Source organism: Protopterus annectens, chromosome 14.part0 (assembly GCF_019279795.1).
Source record: "Protopterus annectens isolate FY-2018-M chromosome 14.part0, PAN1.0, whole genome shotgun sequence".
In the NCBI taxonomy this organism is placed as follows: domain Eukaryota; kingdom Metazoa; phylum Chordata; order Ceratodontiformes; family Protopteridae; genus Protopterus; species Protopterus annectens.
Window position 1 is genome coordinate 929,397,736 of NC_056748.1, and position 24,334 is coordinate 929,422,069.

A 24,334-nucleotide genomic window follows, 5' to 3' on the forward strand; every position below is an offset into this window, starting at 1 on the left:
GAGGCCAGTCACAAGTAGAGTCCCTCAAGGATCGGTCCTCGAACCACTTATTTTTGGCATTTACTTCTCTGAAAGCAAGGCCACTATCAATGGGCTCTGGCTGACTAAATTTGCAGATGTTTGCAAATTTGGAGCTGTCATTGAATCCTACACTAACAAAATGTTCTCCAGGAGCTAACACAGACAAACAACTGGTGTCAGAGCCATGGACTACAACTAAATGCCAAGAAATGCATAATAGTATTCTTTGGGATGTCATTCATCCCTGGTAACTATCATATTGACAACACACCCCTTAGAGTTGACCCAGTGGTCAGGGAGTGAGGGACACACATAGATAGTAATCTAGCCTTTGACCATCATGTGTCTACAGTAGTGAGGAAATCATTTTATGCTGTGCAACTTATAAACAAGGAAATGACATCTAAGTCCAAATAAGTCATTGTTTCACTATATTCAGCATTCATCAGACCTATCATTGAGTACAGTGCCCCCTTTGGTATGTACCTAACCAGGCATATCCAACAAATGGAACATCCACAGAGGTTTCTCACTAAAAAAAATACAGGGAGTAAGTAAAATGTGCTACTCAGACTGCCTTAAGGCCCTATCCCTGTATTCTATCTCTTACAGGCTGTTGAGGGGAGATCTATGCCTGGCATACAGGGCATTGTCAGATTCCACTTTGATGGACTTCCTGCATATCAGCAAAACAAACAGTACCAGATTTACCCATTCTAAAGACTTAAAACCTTGCGTGTGATATAAACAGGACCTGCTGGAGATACATGTATGTATCCCAGAGACTCTCTGTCTCTGGAAAAGGCTCCCCATCCACCGTCCATGTGAAATAGAGTTCCTCCCTAACCCAATTTAATTGTAACTTGGACAATTGGATAGGAAACAGGAAATTCATCCATGGCTTGGCACCTATGTCTCTATTGGACACAGGCAACCTGTAAATGGCTCATCTCACAGGGTCCTGCCTGTAATTGTTTCATCCCCCAAGCTTCTGCTATACTTATCAAGGGTACCTGAACTTGTCAGAGATTTGGGATGCATGGCTAGGCTTAAAAAGGCCCTTGGGGTCATTAGCTTAGTAAACACCTATGAACTTATGAACCTATAAAATCAGGAGGAAGAAGGTAGGAATTATGCTAGTGTTGTCTATTCACTCAGAATAGTGTACACTTAGTGTACACTTAGCTCAGACATGAATGAATCCGGCCTTTCTATGAAAACCTGGGTTTTCCCTTTTTATCAGGCAGTACCAAGTAATTTCTGACACAAGACATAGTAAATTGATATATAAGTTCTAGAAAATAATTTAAGATACATAATTATGTGAATTTCATATTTCAGTACTGTTATACTCTGCTTCTAAGAAAAGTTTTACAAATAATTGTTACTGGACTTTACTGGAATACTGGCAAACCATTATTTTTTTTTCTTTTATTATAATATAGAAGAATATGGTTGGGTCCGTGATCATAACCTGCTTTTATGTGTTTGAGACATGGATGCCCAGAAATTCATCTTGAGAGTTTTGCTCTCAAGGTGAATCTTGCCATGCATGTTATGAGCACATAATTAAAGGTTATGATCAGAGACCAATCATAAATGGCCACAGTGGTGCAGAGATTAGCGTTGTCGCCTCAAAGCAAGAGGTTCTCCCATTCGATTCTCAGCTGAAGCACCTTCTGTGTGGAGTCTGCATGTCCTCCACACAGTCGAGTGACATTTAAAGACATGCAGGTAGGTGCGTGCGTGAATGGATGTGCCTTCTTTGAAGGTTGGGCGTCAGGCTGGCAAATTGGCACAGTAAAAATCCACTGTCAATCATTAGCAGACCGGAGTTCTGCTATGGTGACCCCCTAACCGGGAAAAGCCGAAAGAATATCAGAGACCAATCATAATTCTTTGTAGTGCACAAAGCTTTATCTGCACCATGTACTACTAGTTACAGGAAAAAAAGGACCAAGTATTTTATCAGCTTTCAAAGTCATAAAGCACTTAGTGAGTACGATATGAAAGACAGTGTAACACAGTCTTGATTGTTTACGTTCACTCTCCATGCCTCTCACCTGTCCAAATTTTTGCAGACTATACAGATATTTGCCTCATATTTTCAGTCTGTTCCTCATAAAATCCATAGTTTTTGTACAAGTCACTGAGGATGGAATTCAAAAAATAATGATGCACATTTGCATTTCAGTCTTTGTAGTCTTCAGAAAATGCAGGCAAACATACACCCTGTTAATCTAGCTATTTTCTGAATTTTTAACAGGACGTTAGGGACGTGTTATTGGTACGGACAGCAGACAGAAACTAATGCATTTTTTATTCTGTCACTGTCTTTTGCTTGTCAGTACGGGCAGATTTGACCGCCTAACACAAGATCTGACCTTAAGTTAAGCAGGGTGTGCTTAACATTTGTTAAGATTAAGTCCTGGGCTATAGTAACACTTAACTGATTTTTTATTTTTTTTTGATAATATCATTGCATTCTATTCATCACAAAATAAATCTACTGTAAGATGAAGCAATTGGTGTATCTGTTCTTTACTGTAGGTAGGCATGGAAGCTAATATACATTAATGAGTCGGAATTTGTTACATTGTTACCCTTACCAAAAAGCAACAAAATATATGAGCTACCTCCTCCTCCTGTGTTTCTCAAAAGTCTGAAGAAAACAGTCGGATTTTATTATTTTATTTATAAATGCAGAATACTAAAGTTGAACTTTTTAGCATTTTATTTATGACTGCGAAATACTAAAGTTGAAAGATTTTGCATTTTAGTTATAACTGTGGAATACTAAAGTTAAAGGTTTTAGCTTCTTTACACACTTGATTTATTTCTCAGGGCTAGAATGAACAAGTACCCTGAAGCAGACAGCAGAAGCATGAAGCCACACCTATAGGCAAAGCTTATAATTATATAGAGTCAGTAACGCAGCAACAGAAATGTGTGAAGCATAACTGAGGTGACCAGAGTTCAGTTAGCAACTTACACACTGGAGAAGCCAAATGAGAAAGTGGGAATGGGAATTGTCATCTCTCTCATTCTTGGAGGAAGGGGAAATACTGCCAGTGATCTAACACTCCCCTGCTAATGGGGGGAGTGCTGTAACAGCTCATGCTATTGTCAAAGATTTCATCACAGGGGAAGAAGGTCAGAGCCGAATGATGAATAAGTGTATAAACACTGCCAGGAAGAGTCCTAAAAATCACCAGGTATGAGATGCTGTATAAAAAACTTGTACAAATGGAGTTTTACTTTCCTTTAACAATTCCTATCAGGTACAGTTGTTGCAGGTTCAGAAGGTGCTGCTCTCTGACCTACTCACCTCACCAGTATGGTGGCTCTCTGACCCACTCACCTCACCAGTATGGTGGCTCTCTGACCCACTCACCTCACCAGTATGGTGGCTCTCTGACCCACTCACCTCACCAGTATGGTGGCTCTCTGACCCACTCACCTCACCAGTATGGTGGCTCTCTGACCCACTCACCTCACCAGTATGGTGGCTCTCTGACCCACTCTCCTCACCAGTATGTTGACTCTCTGACCCATTCACCTCACCAGTATGGTGGCTCTCTGACCCACTCACCTCACCAGTATGGTGGCTCACTGACCAACTCACCTCACCAGTATGATGACTCACTGACCCGCTCACCTCACCAGTATGGTGGCTCTCTGACCCACTCACCTCACCAGTATGGTGGCTGTCTGACCTACTCACCTCACCAATATGGTGGCTCTCTGACCCAATCATCTCACCAGTATGGTGGCTCTCTGACCCACTCACCTCACCAGCTGGTGGATGATAGTGATGCTGGCAGGAATGGTTACAACCAGGAATCAGGATTCACACAGACTGTAGACAAGCTACGGATTCATGGGGAATGCTACATCCCCACAGTTGGTTATTTCAACTCACCAGTATGCATTGTTAATAAAAATATTTAAGTTATTAGTCTCTTCCATTACTGAATTTAATAAGTGCAGTTTCAGAGGTTAAGTTTTGCAAACAGCATTTTATAACAACAAGCCTAACCAAAATAATTATATGACTATAAATCTTGGTTATTTAAAAAAAAAATGACACACTGCAACCTATCTTACAAAAATATTTTAGATATTTAGTTGAATGTAAACTGTACCACATAAAGCCTTACTTCATGAAGTATGCAGCACTATCTACAGTGATTGCAACTTATCACTTTTTTAATTAAATAACTTATTAAAAGTAACAGGCAAAACTTTTTCAAAATACTTCCTAAATATCAGCTTGGAATAATAGCAAAAAATGCAATTAATAACTAATTAATAAACAGCAAAATATAATAAATAATTGTTAACATAGCATGTCAGAATAAATTATTTTGCCTGACACCCATCTACAACAATTACTTCTTAGTCTGCCATTTATAACTCATCGGTAGCAAATTTAGAGTAATCAAAGATTTTGATTTCTCAAAAATGAGATCCAGGGAGAACAAATGGCTACTACCTTGTGATTGGATTGCTAGTTCTAACTTTTAATTTCTACTGCTTCCAACTCTTTTTTTTTTTTCAGAGCTACAACAGCACTAATCTATGCAGGCCCTATTAACTTCCATTTTTATGTTACAGCTTCTTCATCACCCTCAATATATGTAACAATGACCCCCTGTTCAAATCACATGCCAGTCCCCCCCTCAATGAAATTTGAAATACAGAAGGAGCCAGCTGGATCAAGTGGCCCCATATGTTTACCAACAAAGAATAGAAATTTACTTTTAAAGGAATTTGGCTTAGGGTACACCCAAAAGATGCGCAATCAGTAACTATTTACTTGGTCTTTACATCTCTAGCACCTATGGCAAACTGCAGGTATAGTATGTATCAACCCTTAAGGGAGTGTAAAAGCACTTAAATCAGCACTGCAAACCAAATAATCTAAAGCGTCTAGACTTAAGCAATCCTATATTTGACATTTTAAATTGTCTTCCCAACCTATATTATCATTTATGACACAGGCAATCATACATTTATATAAATAAAAACAAACCATAGTGACATATTTTCAGTTGCAAATATTAGACATGACTTATAATCTATACAGCCATTGTCAGTCAAACATTACATAGCTCATCCAATCCCTGCCTTTTGAAAAACCACACTCATCCTCCAGAACATTATTCTGCATGTATTGTTCCCACAATTTCCTTTTTTCTTGTAATTTGTTTCTACCCTTTTCTAAAGATTCCACTCCCAGTTCTTTTACCCCTGTTACTATATTCACTACTTCTAGTACAGTTGGTTTAGACTTTGTTCACTTTTCTAGTAATTCTACTCTAGTGACATCCATGATGCAAACATTTTTTTCCTTAAAGATGTTTTTCATTCAAAATGTCAGAGGAGGACTATTGTACCAATGTCTGCTTTAAAGTTGATGCTAAAGAAATTATCACTGCATTATTTTGAACCAATAAAACCAGCTAATATTAGATATGTGCCCTAGAATGCTATTTCTAATGACACTGCATTTACCAGAATTTCAGAACTGGAAGCCTTGTTGTTTATATAGTCTTACTTAATTTCCCACAGTGGTATTGTTTGTTTAACAAGAAACCCTTAGTTTATGCACAATGTGGGTTCTCAATGAAATCATTTTCAGTCTATTCAGAACCTTATTTATATTTGTAAAATAGGAAAATGTGGGGAAAATGCTTTTGTGTATTTTGGAAGTGCATGAGTGGTTAGGTACTACCTGGATGAAACTGTCTCTTTCAGAAAAAATCAACTGTTTCATTTTTCAAGGACAATAGTGCAAATTGTTAGGCAAACATATTTCTCCAATGACTTAAGAAATTAATTTTCTTTTGTGGAAACCACCAGTATGACAACACACTACAAGGCAGTGGTGAACACTACCTGGCATTTTGTATCCACATTTTTAGGCATTACAAGTTATATTATTAGTCTTAATATGGGAGAGGACTCTACGGGACTGTCTTGATAGGTCTGTTTTAACATCTTCCATCAGCCAGTATTTTGGAGAGTAATGCTTATGATTCTATCAAATTATTAACTTCTGAAATATATCTTAACAAAGTAAGATAGCACAAATGAGTGAGGCACTCATCATAACAGGGAATCTTTGAGTAACAAGTATTTCAGCACTTAAATCCCCCCTTGGTTGTAGTACTGTATATTTTTGTAATATGCATTTACTGTTATGGACTGCTAAAAGAGTCATACTCCACTGAGGTATGCATCACATTGATTTACTATGCTGTGCTCGGAGTCCTATCAATTTCATCATTGTCACAGGCACAACAGGTAGCACATTCACCTTTAGTGCAGAAGGCTGTGAGTTCGATTCTCACATCAGGTAGCTTGCTGATGCTACAGTGCAGTATAAAGGGAGTGCTGCACTCCTAAGTGTGCCATCCTTTCGATGAGACATTAAACTAAGGCCCCCCCATCTGCTTGAGTTGGTGGCAGCTCAGGTGGATGTAAAAGATCCCACAGCACCTATCAAAAAGATTAGGGGAATTTCCCAAGGCTCTGGACAAATTTCCTGTCTAAGTATAAAGGCTAACTCTGAGCCGCTCTGAAAACAGGCTGCTAGCTCACTGAGACTAACTTGGTTAACAAAGGATAAATAAAAAAATAAAAATGTATTTAGTTGCACATTTGTTAATCTAGTAGGTGCTCTGGTCCTAAGACCTTTTCAGATGTGACCTGGGCCAAATGGCAGTAGAAACAATAGCACTGTACTCTAAAATGAACGATTAACTACATTTCATATTAACAATTGTTACACAATTTTGAGGTACCTTGTCCATATACGATAACAATGAGAACAGTTATAAAACAATACAGCAGTTATAATATCATAAGGAAAAAAAAGAAGAAAAAAATAAAATAAACAACTAGACAGACGGGATATCAATTAGCAAAGTATATGGTTAGGGAACTTTCAGTATGATTTTAGTTACAGGAGGGATAAGGTGGAGTAGGTGGGATGCTGAAAAATAAGTATGAAGAAGTAAGATACAAGTATAAAGGGGGTGGGGGCTGGCATAGTGATGAAGGTGTTTACCTCACATACACACAGAACGGGGTTTTATTCTCATCTTTCAGGGAAATCGGGTAGGCTTAAAATGGCCCACTAGGGCAGCTAGCCTCATACTTAACTATGTGTTGCGTATGGAGATTGGCATAATTCCTAAGGTGTTTACCTCACAAGCATGGAATATAGCATTTGATTCTCACCTCTGAGGGAAACTGGATAGGCTTAAAAAGATCTGAAAGGGCAGCTAGCCTAGTACTTACCTATGAACTTATGAGAAGTAGAGAAAAGGAAATTAGGAGACTGTATACTACGGTAAAATAACTAACATGGACTCTATCCTTTCATGCAAAGTACATGTTCCACACTAGATGAGTCAAATAAGGCTTAGGGTGCCTATAGTAATGGGAGACCATGTTAGCAATACTGAGCATCAGTTACCATACATACTTGAGCAAAAGAGTGAGGTAATGCCTGGAAATATTACACTGGTGTAGAGGCTAAGAAAGGCAACAACTAACTATAAATATTACTAAGCAAAATAAGACTTGTCTCTCAACAACGCAGTGGTGCAGCTGTAGCATTGTTGCCTCACAGTAAGAGGTTCTCTGGTTCGATTCTCAGCAGGGGTGCTCTCTGTGTGGAGTCTGCATGTCCTCCCTGTGTTTGTGTGGGTTTCCTCCAGGTGCTCCGGTTTCCTCCCATGTTACAAAGACTTGCATATGGAGCATTTCTCCCTGGACCTCCACTGAAAAGTGGCTTCATTCCAAGTCGGACTTTCCCGGTTAACAAATGTTAAATTAAATAAAAATAAATAAAAAAGATCTGTTAAGATGAATGTGTCAGTCAGCTATACCCTTTTGCTTTTATGTTTTTTTTCTGCATTGGTGAAGAGATGTACAATACAGCTTCTGATCTAACAGTCGGGTATTGAAGCCTCAGTTATTACTGAGTATTTTCTGCCACACTTCCCATTACATTAGCTTTAATTTAGGATGGCAAAGTAATTTCACTGTGGCAAGGTAGGCTATCTGATTCATATAAGGAGGACTATGTACTGTGCATATAGTCACTATATTATATCATTAAATTGTATATAGTCATCATTGAAATCACCTAACTTTAATAAAATGTGTACAGATAAACAAATAGAAGTTTACATAAAGATGTTTAGAGAATATTCCAAGGCAACATGCCAGGAAGAGGTTACCTTCATTACTGGAAGAAAAATCTCCACTGTTTATGGTTAAAGCAACTTAGCATCAAAGACAACGTTTGTTCTTAAACTTTAATAGTACCAAATAAGTGGTGTGTCTCAGAATGGCATTGTGTACCATAAGTACTTAACCCAAATTCTCCAGGAATTGCTTTCTATTTCTATGAGTTTAACACCATTCCTATGATTTCACCAGATGCAGAATCTATAATGAAGTATGGTGCAAGAGTCGGCCCTTTGTCTTGTGAGAAGGAAAGTTCTCATGCATACTTGTTATCTTCAAACACTGCTCTTTCATGTAAAAATATCAGCAGTGACACTATGTTTGGTAATGATATTTCAGTGTTATGACTATAAAACTATATATATATATATATATATGTATATATCATTTATGAGTTAACTCTGAAAGAAGTTCTAAGTCTGTGCACATTTTGTTTTGAATTCTTCAGGAACTTACATCCATAGCTGGTCAGAAGAAACAATATAGAATTCATACTATGTTCCTGTTGTGATAAATGTAATGAACGGATAAGTGTTTTAGTCACAACTCACCTGGACTAGAACACGTCGACATAGTTTTGCAGCAACCAAAGATTTTGCAACCCAACGAGCAGCATATGCAGCAGATCGATCAACCTTTGTGTAGTCCTTCCCAGAGAAAGCGCCACCACCATGTGCACCCCATCCACCATATGTGTCCACAATGATCTTTCTGCCAGTAACACCTGCATCACCCTGCAAAACAAAAGGATACAATAAACAATAACCAAGAAGGGAACGAATGTTAGTAATGAAGTACCACACAACATAACACGCCAGTCTTCTGGCCTTAAAATTGGTATGTTACATTACTTAATGATGAAATGAGCTGCATTTAATGAACTCAAACAATACTATGTATAAACCCTATGCTAAAGAGCTAAATAAAATCTAACTAGTTACATGAACATTCTATTTATGATAAATCCCACAATACTTAACAACAGCAAATGGCACAGGCATAGATGAGCTTATAATATCACAGAAAATACTTACACAGGATCATAGGATCAAGTTATTAGGCTATCGACCTGGAGGTCATTTTAAGCCTAGCAGTTTCATTCCGATGTAATACCATAGATACTCTAGTCAGTACCCAGGATTATATTTATAAATGACTGACCATGTCCAGGAGGGTTGTGGGTGCTATCTGCAGTAAGAATTTACGGTGCCCCATCCATTCGTCCAGGTTCCTTTTAAACAGTGTCATAAAGGTGCTTTGCTTCACATGAATTGGCAGCCTTTTCTAAAGATGTGGCAGTCACTGAGAGACAAATCTGTCCCTCCAGCACATCCTATTCAAGTCACAGGGAATATTAAGGTCCCTGTAATGGGTATCACTAGTCCTGTCTGATGTACGTATGTGCTGCATATTCATTAGGTTTGGGTCGGAGATTGCTCTGTAAGACAGGCATAAGTGTACTCTAAGAAGTCTACATAATACTGAGTACAGTGACAGGCCCATTAGTCGGTGTGTTTAAGGCATGTGGTGGAGTCTCTTGATCTTGTTAGTTATAAACCTCTGAGATCTTTACAATTGCTGCAGGTGCTTTGTACAGTACATGACGAAAGGGGCATTGTACTCAATTATGGGCTAGATTAGTGATAAGAACAGAGGGATTAAAACCTCCTTTGCTAATTAAGTGTGCTATGTAGAAAGCCTTATTTACAACAGTAGTCACATGGTGGTCAAACTTAAGGTCGCAGTCTACTTGTGATCCCAGATCTCTTACCACTTCATAGGTACATAGGGTATTGTTGTTAATTTGATATAGTGAAGGGACACTGTTTTTACCGAAGGGAATGATGATGCATTTCTTTGCATTCGGTTTGAGACTGTGACTAAGACACCAGTCATTGGTCTGTGTAAGACCCCACCTGCAGTATATTGACATCATTTGGGGAGTCTTAACAATAGCACTGTCGTCCCTAAACTTGGTCAGCTGCAACCCTTTAGTTTTGGCCTAATCTTCTGAGAAGTATATACCGAATAGTTGGGGGCCAAGCACTGACCGGGTGACAGGTCTGCTGGTTGATGTGGATTCACCCATGTTGATAGTGTGTGACCAGTTTGTGAGACAGTTGGCAACCCATCTTACAACAAAGGGGTTTACCTTCAGTTTGCTAAGTTTACCATTAAAGCCTGAGTGTGGGATTGTGTCAAAGGCTTTTACCAAGTCAAGATATGCTGTGTGCACAGATTTACCCTTGTCAATCGCCCTGGTCACATTTTCGAAGAAACCTGCCAGGTTTAACAGGCAGGATCTGCTCTTGACACAGCCAAATTGGGTCAGAGCCAGAGTTTGGAGGTCACCTATGTCTTTATGAGGTCCATGATGATACGTTCCATGGCTTTACAAATGAGGCTGGTCAGTCTTATAGGTCTATAATTCCCTGGGTCCATTGCTAAGCCACCTTTGTGGAGGGCAATAACTGTTGCTGTTTCCATTCTGCAGGAACAAAGCCAGTGGTTAGGCTGTGATTGAATAGGGTACTTAATGGTGATGCTAGTTCATGTTTTAGTTTGATTAGAAGACAGCCTAGGATGCCGATTGGTCCTATAGAGGCTGTGTTTTTTGCCTTAGACAAGGCTTTAATGAACTGCTCCTCAGATGTGTAGGGTGGAGGGGAGTTGGGGGCCAGGTTTGTAGTAAGTTTGGAGGGGATAAGGGATCAAACCTGGCCAGCCTTAAGTCGATTTAAGCCATAATAATGTCATGATGCAAATCAGCCAATCACAAGATGATAAATCATCCAATCACAGGATGATAAAAGTTATCTCTGTCTGAGAACATTTCAGCATAAATCAAGAACTGATTTGGAAACTGAACCTGCAATGCTGTTGTGTGTTAGCTATACAAGTGTATAACTCATGCAGATGGAATCCATTTGGTGTACCTACATGGGTGATCTGCACCACTGGCTGAGTGGATGAAGTTCAAGAATTTAATGTCATGGTGAGTTTTGTTGCAGTGTATTTTACTGTCCAAGTCAGCAATGTGGCTTTCAGGGGTTTCAGCCTTTCTTCATTGTGGTGGATTATGGTGTTAGAATATATAACTTTAGGGAGTATGTGGGCTCAGCCCCCCCACATCAGGGTATATATATATATATATATATATATATATATATATATATATATATATATATATATATATATATATATATATATATATATATATATATATATTGAGAGAAATACACACATATAGAGAGAGATACACATACACACACACACACACACACACACACACACACACACACACACACACACACACACACACACACACACACACACACACATAAATAACCTCATGCTATTTTCTATTTTAGATATATAGATTAGATATACATATACACACACACACACACACACACACACACACACACACACACACACACACACACACACACATATATCTATCTATCTATCTATATATATATATATATAGAGAGAGAGAGAGAGAGAGATACACACACACATGGCCATATCATCGAATTTCACTTTCTGAAGATGAAAATCGTGAAAACAAAATACCCGAACAGTGAATTTTTCCAGGGCAAGTAAACACTTGTGCAACATGTCCTGTTCTACACTGTATTGCATTCCCGGCGTTGGTATATATAGTTGTGCGGGTGTGGGGGGGGTTGAAGTTTTTTATTTACTCCGGTGTGTGTTTCGTTGAAGTTAGGGTAAAAAATTTGCTGTTCGGGTATTTTGTTTCTGCAATTTTTGTCTTGCGAAAATGAAATTTCATGATATGGCCATTTGGGAATTAGAAGTAGATCCATATACATATATATGCACAAACACACACACACACACACACACACACACACACACACACACACACACACACACACACGCAGTGTGTGTGTGTGTGTGTGTGTGTGTGTGTGTGTGTGTGTGTGGATCTGCTGAAGTGAGTCTAAACTTCAGTGGAGTGACATTAAAAGCACTGACCATAAAAGACTAAAAAAAAAAAAAGACTGACCCTTAGCATGCACGCTCCAAGGCACAACCTCGGACCATGTGGAAATGTACTGTTTTATGCAAGGGGCAAGCCCCATCTGCAACACCCAAACACCCTAATAATTAAATATACTAACTCAAACACTACACAGTCCCTGGGGTAGGGTATATTCTTCAGTCCCGGGTATTGTCATTCTCATGTACCTGTTAACCAAAGTGTGTTGACAAAGACGCTCACATTTGTGAGTTTCGCTCTGTTTAAGAATTAAAAGGAACTGTATGAAACTGTAAGATAATGTAATGAATCTGGAAGAAATGGAAGGAATGTCTATCTTTTAATTAACCCAAGCTGTGCTGAACAAGTGCCAGTCTCTTTTTTATGTGCCAAATCTTCTTGTACCATTCAGAATAAAAGTCTGCGCACAAGATCTGATTAAGGTGGTTTATTATGTAGTAACAGCATACGGTGGAAGTACATGTCAACAATACACAAATTGTATCTTACTGTTCTTTAATAACAGTGCTGATGAACTGAAACAGACTGAAATATACTGTCTGTAACTTCTATACTCATTATACTGTCCTTTGCTTCTGTACTCAGAATTGTTCTTTTCCTTCTGAATGTCAGTATTAACACCTACTGCCCTGCCTTCTAAAGTTTCTTGAATGCTGGATATTTGCCCGGATTTCTGCACTCACTGTCAAGTCTCAGTACTGAACTTCCACAAACTTCACTGCAATGACTTTCTATATTTCATCCCTAATTTAACGACTTCTGTGTCCGAAGTATCTCTCCTAATAATACCAAAACCCTTTAAATTTCCTACAAGTTCTACACACCTCATTAACCTTGGTTTCCAAGCCTCGTACCACCTAAAAAAGATCTGTTTGTACTCAATGTACTGCACATTCTGTTAGCACATTTTATTCAGAGGAGTATTCTTGACTGAAGGTTATTCATTTGTAACCTTCATTTAAACATTCCTTTCTACTGAAACTGCATTCACTGAATCTGCGTGTAAAATGTAAAATATAAAATTAAGATACAGGCCTGCTTTAATATGGCTGCATTTCTAGGCCTATGCAAAGAGAATACTGCATTTATTTCTAACATACCACATTTAAGTGAAACCTGATCTTTCACTTATCATAAGCACTCCCATATATTTTATGCAGAAGGAAATAAAAAAAGAAAGAAATTAAGACGTTCACAACAAATACCAAAGCAGAAAAAGAAACTGATGAATGCGTCTGTAAAGTAAAGAGAATACATACTAAAAAGGATACAGCTTTGCTATGTAACACAGATTACAGGGAATGCTAAAGTTTTTCTATCCGACAACCTTCAGTCTACTGAAAAAGGCAACATTTTTTCAAAAGAGAATGGACAAAAAAGAGGCAGGGGGGTGAAAAGGAAGAAATCAAAACTGAACATGGAAGGATTAAAGAACATTGCTGTAAGAAAAAAGATGAAAAAGACATATGCTGACAACATGGCTCAAGCTGTGGGTGTACAAAGCTAGCGAGATGAGAAGTGTTTACTTGGAAATGTAATACCCAGTGAAAACAGTGGAATTAATAAGAATAATGGTGATGCCGGTCATTCTTTTGCAACAACTGATGGGTAAAAAACTGTGATAGTTAATGTTCATGACATGACCAGTAGTTTCCTAGATTATTCATTCTGACTTCTAATAGCTAAATGGATAAAACAATGGCAACAAACCTGAGGACCACCTATGACAAAGCGCCCACTTGGCTGCAGGTGATAGATGGTTTTCTCATCCAGATACTTGGCAGGAACCACTGACTTTACCACTTCTTCCAAAAGAGCTTTCTGCATCACTTCCAATGTGACATCTTCATCATGCTGGACTGAAATCACAATGGTATGCACACGTACAGGAATGACTGCTCCTTGGTCTTGGATATACTGGACTGTTACCTAGCAATAAAAAGTTAAACACAGAATTCATAAATGTGCTTTGTTTCAAATACATAGTTTTCATTTCACAAATAACACATGTAGGAGAAAAGCAATTCAGAAACACAACATTTAAAACATTTAAAACCAGGCAATTTATTGTATAAAACAAGGTACTGGTATGGTTTGGTCAGCTACATAATACAGAGGGAAGGAAGCCCTGCCGAAGACCCAAGTGCCCAGGATACAGTTAGCAGCCACAGCACTGTAGGAGCTGGTGAGTCAAGGCAGGGGTGTGAAGGGATCATGCCAACTCATCTCTCTCAGGGATCAGGGATAAGATTTATTTGCTGGTGAGTAGCTGAGTCGCTGTGGCGGTGTATACTGGACAGCATGTCAGAGTGCATGCTATGTCTGATTGATGGCAGTTAAACAGAGAAGGCAACACGCTACTGCAGAGGCACAGAATGACATCAGAGTGTTGTACTGCATACCACTAGATGGGGAGGCTTCAAGACAGGTATATCTTTACTGAGGTGGGGTAGTTCATCTCACATGTCCTGACATACAAAGTAAACCTGGAACCAGCAGGAGGAGATAGGACTCTTGTCAGTCCACAGTATGATGGTCTCTCCCTGGTTAACTTAACCTTGCATCAAGAGGTCACAGGGGAATGAATGAGACAACTGAAGAGAGCTGGTTCTCAGCAGGGGTTGGTAGGAAGGAAAAAAAAACACTGCTAGTAAAGCTTCATGTATATCCTATGGCATCACTGAGCAGAAATTAACTTTGTTTGTTTTGCAGAATGGGAAATGTGACAGATAAAAAAGCAATGGATCTGGCTTTTTTATAAATATATTTTGCAAAAATGCATTTTTGCATTTCAATTTCACATAAAAATAGTTGTATTCAATGATTATTAAGTGTCTGGAATTAAGTAACAAAACAAAAAATATAAATGTTAAAGTAACAAACCTTTTCTGATATTGATGTACTGTACCCTCATTGATACTCATTATCACGACCTACAGCATTATTATCTAAATCACAATTTTACTCCATCATTTATTTGTTGGTTACTTAGCAGAGAACAGAAATGCTTTACAAAATCAATTACAATTATATAAAGGCATTTATATATGAGAAATATACTAAAAATACAGGATTACAAGAAAATTTTTCTACTGACTCTAGTGAATATAAAAAGTTAGTCACCCTCCCCACACCCTACGCCTAGAGAATAGATAACTCAAGCTGTAAAGAGTACACTTGTGTTACTAATATGAACATCTGCAGTTGTCTGTATTACTTGATTAGCTCAGCTGTATCTTCAAAAGCTTTCATCTTAGCGACTTTCACACTCACTAACTTCAGACCACAAAACTGTGTCTTTAATCCTGGATTTCTTTCAAGGTACAAAAAGAAATTTGTGGTCAAACACTTTGCCATATATGCCCTTTACAAAATGATGAGGAAGTGTAAGACATTTCTGCTGTCAATCAGAAGTGTTCGATGTGATACAATGAGTCCTAACACTATAAAAATTAACTTGCATTTAATTAAGAATAGCAGCAAACTCTGAAACTCACTGTCATACATTTAAAGCATTTTTGCAAGTAGGCTTCTGCCCTCAGCATACTCCAGTATTAATATATGTGTGTATATATATATATATATATATATATATATATATATATATATATATATACATATTTATTTTACACACACACACATCTGTGTGTGTGTGTGTGTGTGTGTGTGTGTATATATATATATATATATATATATATATATATATATGTTTTTATAAATATATATATATATATATATATATATATATATATATATATATATATATAAAACTAAGCAAAATGGAAGCCTGCTATAACAGAATTGCCCGCTTTGCTGCAAATTGCTAATATAGAACTCAGCACTGTACGGCTTTGAGACAGCTCCACTGGCTTGAACTGCCCAACCTCCTAGCCTACAATCAGCTCTGACTCTGTCATTCTATCTATTACCGCCCTAATAAGTGCCTGCCCTCAAAAATCTAGTACAACATCACTCAGCCAAAAGGCCTCTTAGATCATCAAGCAAACTACTACTAGAAGTCACCGACAGCTGCAATAACTTTGGAGACACACTAAACAGTAGTTCAGTGGCTAAAAAAATGGAACTCTCTCCCCACTAGCATACAAAACACATCATCAAAAGCCTCCTTTAAAAACCTCATTAGGCAACATCTCAAGCAAAGTTGGCAGTGCCATGATTGCTCCCCAGGCTAGTGAAAGTGGATAAGGTACACATACTAAGCCTAGAGTACTTGATAACAGTTCTCAATCTTACTCACAAGCACTGGCCAATGTACAATATATGCACTGTACCTGTGTACTATGTATGTATTCTACCAATGTCCCAAATTTCAGCTGTACACCACAAATCTATTAATTACCTTTATTTTTAAATTAATATTTTCTTGTTTGTTCTCTCCACTGTAACTGTTGATAGGCTGCATACCACTGTAAAAACAACTTCTTCTTCTTTCGGCTGCTCCCATTAGGGGTCACCACAGCAGATCAACTGTTTCCATTTCTTCCTGTCCTCTGCATCTTGCTCTGTCACACCATCCACCTGCATGTCCTCTCTCACCACATCCATAAACCTTACCTTAGGCCTTCCTCTTTTCCTGTTACCTGGCAGCTTCATCCTTAGCATCTTTTTCCCAATATACTCCGCATCCCTCCTCAGCACATGTCCAAACCAATGTAATCTTGCCTCTCTGTCTTTGTCTCCAAACCTTCCAACCTGGGCTGACCCTCTAATATACTTATTCCTAATCCTGTCCACCCTCATCACACCCAGTGCAAATCTTACCATCTTTAACTCTGCCACATCAAGCTCTGACTCCTGACTTTTTGTCAATGCCACTGTCTCCAACCCATATAACATAGCTGGTCTCACTACCCTCTTGTAGACCTTCCCTTTCACTCTTACTGGTACTCGTCTGTCACAAATCACTCCTGACACTCTTCTCCACCCACTCCATCCTGCCTGTACTCTCTTCTTCACCTCTCTTCCACACTCACCATTACTCTGAACTGTTGATCCCAAGTACTTAAACTCATCCACCTTCGCCACCTCTACTCCCTGCATCCTCACCACTCCTCTATCCTCCCTCTCATTCACACACATATATTCTGTCTTAGTCTTGCTGACCTTTATTCCTCTTCTCTCTAGAACATATCTCCACCTCTCCAGGGTCTCCTCTACATGTTCCCTACTCTCACTACAGATTGCAATGTCATCTGCAAACATCATAGTCCACGGGGACTCCTGTCTGATCTCATCTGTCAACCTGTCCATCACCATTGCAAATAAGAAAGGGCTCAGAGCTGATCCTTGATGTAATCCCACCTTCACCTTAAACACATCCGTCACTCCCACCGCAGACCTCACCACTGTCACACTACCCTCGTACATATTCTGTACCACTCTTACATACTTCTCTGATACTCCTTACTTCCTCATACAATACCACAACTCCTCTCTAGGCACCCTGTCATATGCTTTCTCTAAATCCACAAAGACACAATGCAACTCCTTCTGACCTTCTCTGTACTTGTCCATCAACACTCTCAGAGCAAACATCGCATCTGTAGGCCTCTTTCCTGGCATGAAACCATACTGCTGATCACTAACCATCACCTTCCTTCTTAACCTAGCTTCCACTACTCTTTCCCATAACTTCATGCTGTGACTGATCAATTTAATCCCTCTGTAGTTACTACAGCTCTGCACATCACCCTTATTCTTAAAAATCGGTATCAAAACACTTTTTCTCCATTCCTCAGGCATCCTCTCACTTTCCAAGATTTCATTAAACAATCTAGTTAAAAACTCCACTGCCATTTCACCTAAACACCTCCATGCTTCCACAGGTATGTCATCTGGACCAACAGCCTTTCCGTTCTTCATCTTCTTCATAGCTATCCTTACTTCCTCCTTGCTAATCCACTGCACTTCATGATTCACTATCCGCACATCATCCAACCTTCTCTCCCTCTCATTCTCTTCATTCATCAACCCCTCAAAGTACTCTTTCCACTCTCCTTGCTTGTGAGTACGTTTCCCTCATTATCCTTTATCACCCTTACCTGCTGCACATCTTTACTAGCTCGGTCCCTCTGTCTAGCCAATCAGTACAGGTCTTTTTCTCCCTCCTTAGTTTCCAACCTTTTATACAACTCTTCATACGCCTTATCCTTAGCCTTCGCCACTTCTCTCTTTGCCATGCACCTCATCTCCTTATACTCTTGTCTACTTTCTTCATCTCTTTGGCAACTCCACTTCTTCTTCGCCAACCTCTTTCTCTATATACTCTCCTGTACTTCTTCATTCCACCACCAGGTCTCCTTGTCCTCCTTCCTCTTTCCAGATGTCACACCAAGCACTGTAAAAACATGTCTATTGTAATTTGTGAGTATACTGATCATGTCTAAAATATCTAAATGTATCTGTAATTTTTCTATGTGGAGCTTTTCTCCCCGGGCCTCCGCTAAAAAGGGGTTCAGTCACATCCCCTGTTAACAAATGTAAAATAAAAATAAAATAAATATACAAACACACACACACACACACACACACACACACACACACATATATATATAGAGAGAGAGAAAGAGCGATAGATAGATAGATACACACCTTGAGAAGGGGAGATATTTTAGGTACATTCATTTCAGAGTTAGTACATATTTTTTTCCAAAATGAACTTAAATTTTCCCTGTTCCAGAGTCACAGTTACCTTCTCCAAACTTTCATCAGCCCCAAGGCATGTGGCGGTAGAGGCAAATAAGCATCCATTCTGAAAGATGAGGAAACACTGAGGAGGACAAGGCTGAAATAAATTAACAGTAAAGAAGAGAGGGTCAAGGAAATAGAAGGGGTAAAACTTACAGACAACATGGAGCTACGACAGAACAAAAGAAAGGAGGAGAGTGTAAAACGAAAAGAAAGAGAACAAAGGACAGGCGATGGAGAAAGGCATGGGGAAGGGGAGAAGGATTAGGGCTGTGGTAGCTGCACGAGTTGTAGGATAGCTCTGTGTCAATGACTTGTGCAGGGGGGAGGCCATGGGCTCTGCTGTGAATTGCATTACATAAAGCATGATTAGGGTGGTAACTAATGGAAGTGCTAATGATTACAGGGCAGAAGGACCCTAGACAGTTACATGAACAGGTAGGTTTTTGTAAAATGTAGTAATGGCACAGGAGATAAACCAGGATTCACAAGGAAGACAGACAGAGGAAGCATACAGCATGATCAGTGGAGGTCATCAGAAGGGGACATTAAGAAGGGCACAGATTCAGGAAAACGAAGGGAAAGGAGGCTGGGTAAAACAAGGTAATGCAAAGAAGCTAGAGAAGAAAAGTTGCATGAGTATTAGGAAGAACACATGAACTAAAACAAATCTAGGGCATGTAAAATAGCTAGGAAATCAGAAAGTACAGTTGTGTAAGATCTTACTGTAACAGTAGCTGTCCTTCTCTTCACTGTTGCAGTATTCCTTACAATAGGGATCCCCTGCCAAGGGTGGTCAGATATCCGGCCAGTATACCAAAGTATTTAGGTTGTTTTAAGGTATGCCGTACTTCATACGTATGCTCCCCACATATAGTATAATGCATAAAGGTGATGCCTGGATGTACCATCCTCAGAACTGAAAACCCCAGTAGGAATGCCAGTCCAAGGGAAAAAAAGTAACCAGTACATCTAGAAGAGAAAAGAACCCGGGAGGGGGTGGTGTGAATACTGCAAGGGCATCTACAGTTATGGTAAGATCCTACACAACTGTACTATGTCCTTCCATTCCATTGTTGCAGTATTCGTTACAATAGGGAGAGTTCTACACAACTGCACTATGTACTTCCATTCCACTGTTGCAGTATTTGTTACAATAGGGAGAGCCCTACACAACTGCACTATGTCCTTCCATTCCACTGTTGCAGTATTCGTTACAATAGGGAGAGTCCTACACAACTGCACTATGTCCTTCTATTCCACTGTTGCAGTATTCGTTACAATAGGGAGAGTCCTACACAACTGCACTATGTCCTTTCATTCCACTGTTGCAGTATTCGTTACAATAGGGAGAGTCCTACACAACTGCACTATGTCCATCTATTCCACTGTTGCAGTATTCGTTACAATGAGGAGAGTCCTACACAACTGCACTATGTCCTTTCATTCCACTGTTGCAGTATTCGTTACAATAGGGAGAGTCCTACACAACTGCACTATGTCCTTCCATTCCACTGTTGCAGTATTCGTTACAATAGGGAGAGTCCTACACAACTGCACTATGTCCTTCCATTCCACTGTTGCAGTATTCATTACAATAGGGAGAGTCCTACACAACTGCACTATGTCCTGCCATTCCACTGTCGCAGTATTCGTTACAATAGGGATAGTCCTACACAACTGCACTATGTCCTTCTATTCCACTGTTGCAGTATTCGTTACAATAGGGAGAGCCCTACACAACTGCACTAGGTCCTTTCATTCCACTGTTGCAGTATTCATTACAATAGGGAGAGCCCTACACAACTGCACTATGTCCTTCCATTCCACTGTTGCAGTATTCGTTACAATAGGGAAAGCCCTACACAACTGCACTATGTCCTTCCATTCCACTGTTGCAGTATTCGTTACAATAGGGACAGCCCTACACGACTGCACTATGTCCTTCCATTCCACTGTTGCAGTATTCGTTACAATAGGGAGAGCCCTACACAACTGCACTATGTCCTTCCATTCCACTGTTGCAGTATTCATTACAATAGGGAGAGCCCTACACAACTGCACTATGTCCTTCTGTTCCACTGTTGCAGTATTCATTACAATAGGGAGAGCCCTACACAACTGCACTATGTCCTTCTATTCCACTGTTGCAGTATTCGTTACAATAGGGAGAGCCCTACACAACTGCACTATGTCCTTCCATTCCACTATTGCAGTATTCGTTACAATAGGGAGAGCCCTACACAACTGCACTATGTCCTTCTATTCCACTGTTGCAGTATTCGTTACAATAAGGAGAGCCCTACACAACTGCACTATGTCCTTCCATTCCACTGTTGCAGTATTCGTTACAATAGGGAGAGCCCTACACAACTGCACTATGTCCTTCTATTCCACTGTTGCAGTATTCGTTACAATAGGGAGAGTCCTACACAACTGCACTATGTCCTTTCATTCCACTGTTGCAGTATTCGTTACAATAGGGAGAGCCCTACACAGCTGCACTATGTCCTTCCATTCCACTGTTGCAGTATTCGTTACAATAGGGAGAGCCCTACACAACTGCACTATGTCCTTCTATTCCACTGTTGCAGTATTCGTTACAATAGGGAGAGTCAAACACAACTGCACTATGTCCTTTCATTCCACTGTTGCAGTATTCGTTACAATAAGGAGAGCCCTACACAACTGCACTATGTCCTTCCATTCCACTGTTGCAGTATTCGTTACAATAGGGAGAGCCCTACACAACTGCACTATGTCCTTCTATTCCACTGTTGCAGTATTCTTTACAATAGGGAGAGCCCTACACAACTGCACTATGTCCTTCTATTCTACTGTTGCAGTATTCATTACAATAGGGAGAATGCAAAAGCTCAGGAAAATGAGAGGCAGGAGCACGTACCAGTAGAGCTCTCCAGAAACCCATGGAGAATGGCCCTAGTAAAGCCAGCTCTAGCTCTTGAAATCACATCCAACTTATAGTGCTTGGTAAATGTATGCAAAGATGACCAGGTAGATACCTCAAAATCGAGTTACTACCCAAACCCTTGAAAAAAAGCACCAGAAAAAGCCACAGCCATAGTAGAATGAGTCTTAACAGAAAAATAAAGGCTCTTGCCATGAAAGGCAAACGAAAAAAAATTTGCTTTACAAATCCATGAATAAATAGTTTGTTTGGAAACATGCAGTCCTAAGGATCTGGGGTAAAAAGAATCAAAGAGCTGTTCAAATTTATGAAACATTTTAGTCTTATCCAAATAAAAGCTGAGTTGTCGATACACAGCCAAACAGTGCAGCACCTTCTCACTAGCAGATTGCGAAGAAGGGAAAATATGGGCAAATGAATAGACTGATTAAGAGACAACTCATTCACCATGCTGGGCATAAAAGAAGGATTAGTACGAAAAGACACCGTGTCCTTAAGATAACTAAAAAAGGAAGACAAGCCATAAGGGCTTAAAGCTCACACACCTGTCTGGCAGAATTCAGGGCTAACAAAGGAACAGTCTTCCAAGAACAATGCTGTAAGGAAGCTGGAGCTGCAGACTCAAAAGAAGCCTGGGTCAATTTTTCTAAAACAAAATGAAGGTTCCAGGAAGGAGGGACAGGCTTCCTTGGAGGTGTAATATGAAGGATGCCTTTAGGAAACGGTTTAATGTAGAAGCTAAAGGAGGTGATAAAGGCAGATCTGTTATGCCTTGAATGGGAAATTGGATTGCAGAAGTCTGGGTAGCTTTAGCAGGAGAAGCCCTTTTACCCCCCCCCCCCCTTCTTACCCTTGGGTGGAGGGTGAGACTGCCTATGTACAAAGGCTGGCTTATTAGAATAATTTCTTTGAAACTTAGGCACAGCATAGACAAAACATGTTTCAATTCCTGTAAAGCCTTGCCCTTATCCTAAAGAGACTTAAACAAAGCAGCAGCTGCACCAAATAATCGTTTGTTAGCTGGCAGATCATTCATCAACTTAGCCTTAATATCCATCAGGCAAAGGTTAAAGCCGAAGCCAGGAATATCTCCTCATTACAGAACCAAAAGCAGCAGCCCTGGAAGAAGCATCTGTTGCATCATAACTGCACTTAATAGAATGGTGAGCCCCCTGAGAAGAAGTCCCCAGCAAGGATAGGGCAGAAGTCTTTCTTCAGAGTTAGGAAGGTCAGAAATAACTTGACAGGCCTGAGAAAGAAGAGTCAAAATATATCTGGACACTTGGGTCTGGGAATTGCCAGCCCTAAAAGTCAAGGCATCCTAGGCATAAACATTCTTACCTAACCTTTCCATAGTCCTACGGTCTTTATCAGAATGAAGTAATTTAGTAGCAGGCAGTAAGTGAGATGGCTTGTAAGATACCACAGACACCACAGAGGGGTCAGCTGAAGGACATTTATAAAGGAATATGCAATCCTTTAAAACCTATCAGGTTTTGGGGGGCATGGCTCTGGGAGTCTGGAGCCTGAGACACAATAGGAAGTGGCATCTAACAAGGCATCCAATAGTGGAGGGTCAGCAGAAGGTCTGGGAGAGTCCATTTGCAGAAGCTTGTAATACCTCTTCTGTACTTCAGAAACCTGAGCACAATCCCATTTAAAAAAATTCCCACCATCCTTGAAATTGTGTCCCTGAAAGAAATCTCCTCAAAGGGAGTGTCAGGACTATTAGACACCTCTTCCTCAGAGCCACAGTCTACAGGAAAAGGAATATGGGATGAGTAAGCAAGGGATTCTTTGTCTGAATCCATCACTTCTTCAGAGAAATCCTGTTCACTAGGCATTTAAACATGAGTTGAGGACCAAGGTTACTCATATCAAACTTCTAGGGTTTGAGATCGACTGTAATATGAAATGTGACATCCACATCTCCCATACCATAAAGAAAGTGCATAAAAAGCTTAGCCATCTACACAGAAATAAACAATTTCTCACTAAACAGGCCAAATCCACGATTGCACATAACCATCTCTTATCAACCTACACTCCTATATGCTTCCCCAATACTCACAAACTTGAGAAAGACTGAAATGGCCAAACTCGACTCCTTCTACAACAAAATAGCCAGGTTTGCCACAGATTCCCCTTTTAGGACACATCATTGTTTATCCTTAGACAACTCAATTGGCTTGAACTACTTCAGCTTTTTGTTTGTCTAATTTGACACTCAAAGATTTTCTTCAAACTGTAATTTGTATTATTGTTGTGAATAGTACTTGTATTTCTATTTGTATTGGTTGAGCTTTTCTCCCCAGGCCTCTGCTTAAAATGGACCTGTGTCCAGTCAGACTTTCCCAGTTAACAAATGCTAAATAAATAAATAA

General features: G+C 39.6%; 1 protein-coding gene across 1 annotated transcript in view; it reads right to left on the reverse strand.

Annotated features, from left to right (window-relative positions):
* Positions 1 to 24,334, reverse strand: part of LOC122789349 (S-adenosylmethionine synthase) — a 516,516-nt gene that overhangs the window by 50,425 nt on the left and 441,757 nt on the right. The window contains exons 6-7 of the mRNA XM_044056729.1: positions 14,024 to 14,242; positions 8,838 to 9,020 (exon numbers count right to left, since the gene is read on the reverse strand). Of these exons, the coding sequence (XP_043912664.1) occupies positions 8,838 to 9,020; positions 14,024 to 14,242 (402 nt within the window). The remainder of the gene's footprint in view (positions 1 to 8,837; positions 9,021 to 14,023; positions 14,243 to 24,334) is intronic.